This window comes from Melanaphis sacchari, unplaced genomic scaffold (assembly GCF_002803265.2).
Source record: "Melanaphis sacchari strain LSU unplaced genomic scaffold, SCAv2.0 Contig214_pilon_pilon, whole genome shotgun sequence".
Classification (NCBI taxonomy): Eukaryota; Metazoa; Arthropoda; class Insecta; order Hemiptera; family Aphididae; genus Melanaphis; species Melanaphis sacchari.
Genome location: NW_020271072.1, coordinates 642 through 11,494, shown reverse-complemented (window position 1 = coordinate 11,494; position 10,853 = coordinate 642). Strand labels below are relative to the sequence as shown.

The window sequence follows — 10,853 nt, the reverse complement described above, 5'->3', positions numbered from 1 at the left end:
AATTGAAATGTTTTTTTTATTTTTTTTATGAAAGTTGTAAAAGCTTAAACATATTATGTTTATCATTTAGAAAGAATATTGAAGGAATAATTGAAATAAAGTTATATCTCTGTTATATCCAGTTCAATCAAATTAGATTACATATTACAATGAATACCAAATAATCACAACCGCAACAAGATTATATTCCAATTATTCGATTATAGAAGTAGGTATGAAGATCTTTATGTATGATTAATTAAATAAAATGTACTCGTTAAATTATTTATTGTGTATTATCTATAAGTTAAACCATATCACTAAAGCATCTTACTAAAAGACACCTATTGCATTAGGTGTTCAAATTGATGTCCAGCTTCTAGTACACAGTTTTCGAAACGTTCCATTAACTTTCGTCCAGTGGCATTTTTTAATGTTTCTTTTGACAATTTAAAACATGCAGATTTTATTTTTTCTTTCATGTCATTGATGTCTACAGATTCAGTTTTATACACTTTATCTTTAAGATAACCCCATAAGAAAAAGTCTGGGCATGTTAAATCTGGAGACCTTGGAGGCCAGGAAATTAGACCAACTGTTCCAATCCATTTTTTACCAAATGTGTCATTTAAGAATGATTTTACAATCTTAGCATTATGAGCTGGGCAACCATCTTGTTGAAAGTACATATCGTTCCGTATGTCAAGAGGTTAATCTGCAGTAGTGTTCAATATATTGTTTGTTGAAAATGAAAGAGAACTGTCTATTTTTTCATCAACTTTTTCAATCAAAGTAGTTATAATATCCAAACGTTTTTGAATCCCTTCATTTTCATATTTCATATTAGTTAATGCTCGTGAAGTAAATTTCATAAATGCTGAAACATTAATTGAAATTAATAGATATTAAAATTGTTTGAAACTTTAAAAGTAAGAAATAACAAATTATTACTTTGCAATTGATCATTATTAATTTCATGATTAATTATTGATACTTCTGGGTTTCCACGAGGCATTAATCCTATTTGTTGCTTTGACTGTGATGATGATTCAGTAAAGCTAGATTTTGAAGAACTACTAGGATTCAATTTAATTTTTTTATATTTTGATGAATTGTCCACATTATAAGTTTCTATTTCTGTGTTTGAAATAAGAGTCGGACTAGAAGTTGAGCTATTTGGAGATTGAATATTAAGTGGCTTAAATGTCTTGTCAAAGTCAGAGTCATCTTCGTTTTCATTCATAGATTCTGCGTTACATAATAGTATTAATTATTCTTAATTATAGGTCTAGATCTACTGAATAGAAATATTATAAATTCATTTTGATTATTGTAAATTATTACTTACCATCAGATTGAAGAGTAGGTGGACTAGAAATTTGATCATTCCTTAATTTTTTAGAATTTTTAAATTTTTTTTTTCGAGTATCTTCATATACATTATCAAGAGATGACGCTTCTGAATTTTCTTCTGCTAATTTTCTAGCTTCTAAATAAGTACCTATAATAATATTTTTTTTATTAGTTATGACATGGATATCTAGGAAATTAAAATAAAAAATACCTATATTTTTTAAACAAAATCTTGGCCTTATATTGCTTGAATTCCAATTCATTTGGTTGTTTTCGACGTTCAATATACTTGGTACTACATTTGTTTGGCCATGCACAGTAGCCATTTATGAACCAAAATTCTGGTACTGCAGCTAATGTGCTATCGTCTTTAAATAATACAACAATCCACATACTATAAAATTAAAAAAATTAACTATTTTATTATTCCATATACATATTAAAGTGTATTATGTTAATCCAAACCTCTATTAATAATATTGAAGTTCTGAATATCACAATAAAATATTACAAACTAACAAATAATACATAATATATAACTTATTTAAACTATATTATACTGGATAAAAATCTATCTTATAACAAATATTATACCGTAATAATAAAACATGTATGTACAAACATTATAAAAATTAGGTTTAATTCATTATTAATTCAGTAACATGAAAACCTACTGCTAATCCTAAATTTAATTTGAATAGAAAAAAATAATATTTACATAACTATAATAATATTATGTTAATTCATTAATAATTATACTATAGAATATTTTTATCTTATTATTGGTACAGCAGTAAATATGTTATCCAGATTAAATACAATCATTTTTTTTTTAACATCCGATATTTTCCATTCACTTGTATTTACTGAAAGATTTTTGACAACAAATATATCAAGTTTGGATGATTTCAATGGTTTAATAAACATATCTTCTTTACTTTTAAAGGCATGGCCAACAAACATTTCATTATCTGGTAGAAAATTGATAATTTTAACAATAGTTCCATTATTGTATGTTAAAACAAAACAATCAGGCTCTTTAACTTTAAGCTTAAGTTTATCATTTTCTTTTAACTGTATTATTGTACTAACATTTTGTTGTTCTTTATACCGTCTAACTACTTGTTGTAATGGTTTTTCATTTTTTCTGAGCATTTTTTTTAATTCTTTCATATAATTTTCGAAGGGAAAAGCGCTACAATTATCAAGAGGTCCATGTCTTGTATAATCTTCTACTAAATGTAACAACCCATGTACATTGTGTGATATATAATGGCAACCATAAATTTGTTGAAAAGTTTTGACAAAATATTTTAATAATTGATGAGCATAATCTGAATATTTAGCATGATCTGAACTCAAAAGTATTCTCATGGAAATACTTAATGTTAAAAAATGTTGGTAGCAGTCTTTTGATAAAATATTTTTAAACACTATAGGTCCAGTATATAAAAGAAGTTGACGAAATTCAGTTGCTTTAAATCGGTTAACTTCATCTATTCCTCTGGGTTTTCGTGCAAAATCATTAGTAATGCAATTTCTAATTTTAAGGAGAGAAATAGTAATCTGTTTTGATTTATGACTAGATAAACGAACATGTAAAGGACCTTTTTGTAACTAAATGTTTATTAATTTTTTCATTACACCAAGACATACCAAGTGCATATAGTCTAGACAAAATAAATTGACTACATCAACATTGGGGATAAGAGCCAAACATGATATTGTAGAAGAAATATGATGTTCTTCATTCCTCATAAGTAAGTAATCTTCATGAGTTCTCATTTCATTACCAGTTTCAATAAATGGAAAACAAACACGGTTGTTTATATATTCTCCCTCGTGTGAACATCTAGTACAGGAGGAAAAGCCCGAATGCCCCTTAACTCTTGATAAAAATGATTTAGCTGGAGCGTCACAACACATAACTTCAATCATTATTTTTTTTTTTTCATTATTTATGATAATTCCATTATTTGTTAAGTCTATAACTTCTGAAATAAAATCTTTAAGATATTCATTACTATCTTGAGGCTTCTCATTACCATAATATATTCCTATGGGGAAAACATAATTACGATAAGGAACAATATAAGCCAAAATCGGCCAAAATTGACCGGAACTACTTTTTGATATTGGTAGCCCGTCAACTCCAACAGCAATCTTTATGCATTCATCATTAAGAATTATAGAGGAATACTTAATTATACCATTAAATAACCCAAAATGATAATAAACACCAGGATTCACTTCTCGTATACCACTTAATTTTCTCGACTCAGTATGAAGTAGTGTTCAGCAGGTTTCGGGTAAGAATGATAAATTAGCTTTATGTTTTAATATTTTTAAAAGTTTAGTAACTGTATTTTGATGAACATTACATTGGATGGCCCACTCTTGTAAAGACTGTATCACATTTTCTTCATAACTATTACTATTTGAATTGGATTGTTTTAGTTTAATAGAATCAGACGTCGTAACAGTTTGAAGTACAGGGTTTTTGTCAGTAATACAATTTTCAGGAACAAATTGAATAAATTGCTCCAAACTGTTATCCAAGCTAAAATTCAATGGGCTTTTTAATTGAGGTAATACAACAGGTAATACTGTATCAGAATTAGGTGTAAATAATTCATCTTCACATGGACTGTTAGTCCAATCACCTAAAGCCATTAATTCATTTTGAATTTTCCTACGTTTAGTTCTGTAACCAGGAGTCTTGATCATTTTAAACTATGAAAGATAAAAATTACTTAGAACAAAAAATATTAAATACCTGAGTACCTATAGGCGTATTTTTATGAATGAATAAGTTAGTATTGCGTGTATAAAATAACTTACATAATAAATAAAATACAATTAAGGAATATAATAAAATTTAATTAAACAATTTTAAATTTATGTAAAGCTATTATTACTGATGTAATAAAATAATATAATAAAATAGTATAAATACATATTATATTATAATGATGGATCTACCTAATTTAAACAATGTAGTTTAAAATTGCCACAATATATTTAATTGTACATTCTCCTCGAAATATTTAGCTAAATAAGTAAATAACTAATTTTAAAATGAAATAATTTAACCTAACAATATTGGACATGTTTTAAATTGTTTTGGTATTATTCAAATAAAATAAAATGCATAGGTACAAGAATACCTACCAAGTATATTTTAAAATAACTAGTTTCCTAGCTATTGTTATTAAGAAGCACTAGGCCACTAGAAATAACTTTTTGATGCAATTCATTAAAAAAAAAGTGAAATATAAAAATATAATAAGAAAATAATATTAATAGTAGGTATGAAATTATTAATCTTAATAATTTCATTAGAACATTAAACACAAACACTTAAATATTAACAATAACTTATATAATTACAGAAATGTGATACATAGGCATAGTAACAGTATTAACTATACCTACTGGCCATCAAAAAGAGTTACCTGAAAATGAAATTAGTGGATTTTAACAAAGATCCGAATGATTAAAAAAATATTTTTAAAATCTATAATTTTTGAAATCTAAAATTAGAATATATTTTCGAATATTTATATTATTTCTCCTGAACATTTGTAAAAAGTGAGTTACGACACTCTTCTTTGGGATCGTCGATATATACTGAATAACTTATTATATTAAGACAAAATAAACACGCACATAGAAAATTACAAATGTAGCCTATAGTTAACTATAATAATATAATAGAAGTACATTGTACATATTATATTATTATTGATATAATATAATAATTAATAATATATAGCTGTAGGTATTAATAAGCAACTAATATACGTAATAAATAATAATAAGTATATTTAAATATAATATATTCTAATATAAGGTAATTACAATAGCTATAAGATAAATACGAAATTCTTACCTTATAGTGATATACAATTGTTCCAACGAAACTTCAGAAACCACGTATGCTTTGCTTTATTTATAAGTGTTTAGGATTGTAAATTCGTACTATGATTGTAATTCCAAAAACAACAATAAATTGTAATTACAAAAAATAAAATATGGTATGCCGTTACCGTTACAGACTTACGGTGTTGTACAGAGAAAAATAATAGTATTGTCAGTATTACGCAAAATAACTATTCATCAGTTTAGTAGTAGTCACTATAAAAAAATAGTCTTTCGCATCTATGGTCGAAATAAATAATAAATAATAATGCGTGTTATAAACTTATAAACGTTTAACGTTCGCGCCTTCGCGGTTATAATGATCGTCAGTCGTGTGTCAGACGGTCGTTGTTGTTATCGGCATAAATAGGTCAGCGGGGGTGAGGTCGCGTCGGATTCACCGATAAACAAGTTTGACTTTGGAATTACCCATCTAAGTATACAAGACGTATACTATTAGTATTTCGTATATCTATAATTTATATTATTAGAAATTGAGGAACCTAACCAGTAACCTGTAGGAAAATATTTAGATGTTTAATTTTTACTTATAGTTGAACCAGTCTTAATATGTGCAAATATTTTTAATATTTTTTTCACAGAGGTCGGCGCTAACAGCTCAGCTAGATAGATATAGTTAATAGCTATATATATCTATTAGAATATTAGAAATAAATGTAAAATATTCTAATAACAATGATAACTAATGATTATATTAATAAACTTAAAAACTGTAATTCGTATTCTAATGATAATATATTTAACGAATTTTCAGACCAAAATCCATGAATCAATTTTAATACTAAAAAATACCTAGTTAATCTCTCGGCTTTGATATGGTAACTTGTAATAAGTTACTTAAAATAATTGTATCTATATTATTAAATCTCTTACATATCTATTTAATTTAAGTTTTAAAATAGGCATTTTTCCAAAGATATAATATAAGCAATCTGTAGTTGTTCGTATTCTTAAAGCAGGTAATGCTATACTAAATACTAATATTTCAAATTATCGCCTTATAGCTTTAATATCAAATATTTGCAAAATATTTGAGATACTTGGTAAAAAGCTGCTGCAACTAGTATAATATGTTATAATTTCGCAAAATTGTATTAATATAGTAACCAATTTGGTTTTGGAGAAAACACTATAATGATTAATGATGCATAATTTATTATACTTCACTTGCTGCAAGTTATATTTATGGTGCGCTTGACCAGGGTGATAAATGTCTGACTATTTTTATTGACATCGCAAAAGCCTTTGACTCGGTTTCACATGACATATAATTATTATATTAATAATAAAATTACAAAAGTTATTGGAAGAAAATAATTTCTCAAACTGGTTTAAATACCTGACCATATACCATATAGAGTAAGAATATACATTACTATAAGGAACAATTGAACATGCTATAATGCATAGAATTACTAGAATAACTAGAATACTAATAAAAATTGCCTTAAAATAAGGCTATGACAAAAAGAATACTTTGCAATTTTGATGTCCTAGGAATATTTTACATAAGACAATTTTTTGAGTACTCAGGTATTCTTATTCATTATAAATTATCAGCTAAATACATATTCTGATTTGAATGTCCGGGTTATTAGTGAGTGCTTGTAAGTATTATTCCTAAAGGTAGAAGGGAAAATATTCTTAAGGATTCCAAATGTAGTTCTATACAGACATACAGTTTATCAAAACTATTATATCAATGCAAAGCTATAGCAGAAAAAGTATAAAAAAATATAATTTGCTCGAGAGAAAGAGTCATTTTAATATCAATAAAATAGGTAATGTTAAATGTTTTGTTTGTGTTCATAAAATCATAATTATTATTATTACTAAAATAATTTAGTACTATAGCTAGGTAGGCACTGTTGTAATCATTTTTCACTTTTTTTTCTTACATTTTAAAAATGTTATGTTAATAATTATTTTTACTTATACATATTCTATAATATACAGTTGTATTATTACTAATATCTAATGAAGTCTTAAGTATATCTGTCTCATAACAAGCTTGCTTAAAGAGATGATGAGGAAACAGCTCAGTTTTATATTATTATTGATGATAATATTATACTATATTATAGTAGTTATACCTAATAACACTAATTTATAATATTTAGTATATAATATTTTCAAAATGTTTTGAATATATTTAAGTATAGATATTTGTAGATAAAATATTTTAAAAACATTGAATGAAACACTAATTTATAATATTTGGTATACAATATTTTCAAAATGTTTTGAATATATTTGAGTATAGATATTTGTAGATAAAATATTTTAAAAACATTGAATGGAACACTAATTTATAATATTTGGTATACAATATTTTCAAAATATTGTATAAATATTTTGAAACAAATATTGGCAGTAAAACCTTTTTCAAATATTGTGAAAATGTATATATTTTCAAATTGCTGTGTGGGATATCGAAGACGAAGTAAATTATTTTTTAAAAAAGTTCTTTGAACACCTGGAACAATATTCCCATTTGTACACTTGCGTCGACCAGCTATTTCACGAAGTCGGTTTATATAATTTCTGAGCAAATGATTTGTACCCTCTATTTTTTTAATATTCAAATCCGGTCCATATGGTTTAGTTAAATTCAAGTTCTTCATCACACTACTGTCACCATCTCCGATTAACTTGTCATATACTCGTATTATGTTGTGCATTGGAATACTCTCCTTGAAGCCTTCAACTATTATACTTGATTCCATAGAAGTAGAGGTACTATTCCAATTTTTATAGCACACGTGAGACTTGGGTGGCTCATTTTGTTGGGAAGCACGATGACAAATAATGCAATATTTATTTTTAATGCCAACAAATAAACATTTTTTTGTATTCCATCCAAATATAGAAGCGACACCAGATAAAGCATTATAATTGCTTTTATATGATCTTTTTGACCACGTCCCATCTGCAATTACAATTATATAAGGACGACCTTGTTCATCTACGTCTCCGTTTTCAATTGCAATTTTTGATTCCTCTTGTCCAGCTTTTTTCATCTCTTCTAAACTTACACTGAATATATTTTGACTAACTTCCTCATGAATATTTTGATAAGTAGGAAATGACATACATTACATATCAAGTATACCACAAAACTCTTCCAATTTGGAATATCCTTGTCCCGTGTTTAATATGGCAGAAGTAACCGCTGTATTTATATTGAATCCTTTTCGTTCGGGATCTTCTGAATAAATATTTTCTATCGCAACACACATGTTACATTTAAAAACAAATGTGCTAAGAAATCCATTTTTTTTTTTCATTTATGATTTGCAAGTTAGAAAATGTACAGTCAAACTTATTGTGTCGTATACTTTGAATTGCCTTGAATAAATATGCTATATCAACTATCCTTCTGCCTTGTAATATATATCTATTTAAAAAAATATTATAATAAATATTCTATTTTTACTTTAATTGTTGAGCTAAATTTTTATAAAGGCTAATAAAAAAAGCGGAAAAGTGGGTACCGATCTGCTGTACATTAGGGGGTGGGGTGAACCTCGGACTAGGATAGATTAAATTTGAATGCAATGTATATAATGCAATGTATCATTGTATACGAAAAACGATTCTGAACGGAGATGATTTATCAACATTCATAGATATTCTCTAATATCTATGAAAACATTTCGTAACCACAATAATCATCTTGTATAATACATATAGATAAATACATTTTATTATTTTACTGTAGGATTATTATATATATTATAATCTGTAGTATAATCAATGTGAAAATTTAAAATTTTTAAATTTCTGTGGTTTATGTTTTAATCGCTTGAATACACCAACATTTAATTCTTTTATAATTATTGTAAGCTAAATTTATGGAAAATCTTGTATTAAATTTTCAACTCTTAGCTACTTATACAAACATTTTTATGAATTATACCTACAAAATAGTTTGCAAATATTCATGGTTTTGACGAATTTTTGTCAATATATTTGAAATTCAAATGCTAATAAAAAAAAATTGTGCCATGTATTCTTAAAATTTTTTGATCACTATAAGAATAACTTATGAGAAACTTTGTATTAAATATTCAAGTATTTTGATTGTGCCAAAAAAATTTTATTGACACTTCAAAAAAAGTCAAAATATTTTGAAAATTAAATCATGTAAAGAAAATTCCAATCTAAATGACTGGTAAAATTTTCAAGTATCTACAACTTATACTTTTTGAATATTAACCAATATTTAAAATCGTTTGAGGATAAATCATTATCGTTAGGCTATTTCGTAAAAATTTAAAATTCAAACGCACTTAAAATTTTTCCTATAATGATGCTTTGTGTTTTTGCTATAGCTACTTGAAGGAAAACTTAGAGAAAACATAGTGTAGTATTTTTAATCCTTAGTTAAAAACACAAAAAATTTTATGATTTTTCAACTTCAAAATTACTTACAAATTTTCGCGTTTTCGATAGATTTCGTAAATATTTGAACTATAAACGTTTATAAAAAAAATTGTGACTAACGATTTTTAATTTTTTTTTAGATACAACAAGGACAACTCATATGGAACCTTGTATTAAATTTTCAAAATTTTTTGGTCATCCAACATTTTTTTATCGACAGTTCAAAAAAAAATTCTCATACAAATCGATAATTTCTGTGGTCTATAAATAACTCAAAAAAAGTCAACATTTTTTGAAAATTAAACTATGTATAGATAACACTAACATAAATATTTGGTCAAAATTTTAAATATTTATTGTGATTAGTTTTTGAATTACAACCATATAAAAAAATCGATTTGGTCGAAAACTGGTTTTGCTTAAAAATTCCCGTTTTTCCGTCATTTTTTTTTTGTTTTTCTCGAATATTTTGAAAACTATTGGAAAATGTTTACTTTTTACCTCGATAATGCATCAAGAATATTCACTTTGCCATCGGAAACCACCCCCGAAGTTTGAAATTGAAGCATTATTTCGACTATTTATGCTGTACAAAGACACACAAAAAAAAAAAAAAACACGCATCATTGTAAAATCAATACATTCATCACTCCGTTCAGAATCTAAAATATTCTAATAAACATAAATAACTTACTCTTCTGCGTTTTTATCATGTTTATCTGATACTACTAATCTGTACGTAGAATGAAATATATTACTATTTATATGTGACATATCTGCATCGACTGCATCATCCGTATTTTCTAAATAATAATAGAAATATTAAAAATTAATAATTATGATCGAATAATTATAAATTAGGTACCTGCTATCAATTCCATCATTTTCATTTAATATATTAGAATGATCTAAAATCTATTGCAAAAATCAATGAATAATACATTATAATAGTAGTAATTAATAATACTACCTATATTACTAATTCTATAACATAAAAAAGTATTATTTATAATTTATTATACAAAATAACTTATAGATACTTATCTGAATATCGTTGTTCTCTAAGATTCTAGTATTTTTAGAATGTAAATTTTTTAAATTATACCTTAATTTTTTCCGTGGCGCAGATACTTTTGGACGTGTTTTTTTACTAAATCGCCAATCACGCATTTTTATAATTTATTATTATTTGT

At 25.7% G+C, this 10,853-nt stretch overlaps 1 protein-coding gene and 1 pseudogene across 1 annotated transcript; both read right to left on the bottom strand.

The window, feature by feature from the left end:
* Positions 1-316: 316 nt before the first annotated feature.
* On the bottom strand, positions 317-1,791 carry LOC112593935. The gene is made up of 4 exons (XM_025338527.1): positions 1,550-1,791; positions 1,328-1,485; positions 931-1,227; positions 317-856 (listed from the first exon to the last, which is right to left on the bottom strand). The coding sequence occupies exons 1-4, from the start codon at positions 1,723-1,725 to the stop codon at positions 690-692; spliced, it is 798 nt and encodes a 265-aa protein (XP_025194312.1). The 5' UTR covers positions 1,726-1,791; the 3' UTR covers positions 317-689.
* Positions 1,792-2,103: 312 nt separating this feature from the next.
* LOC112593933 lies at positions 2,104-3,621 on the bottom strand (annotated as a pseudogene).
* Between the last annotated feature and the right edge of the window lie 7,232 nt (positions 3,622-10,853).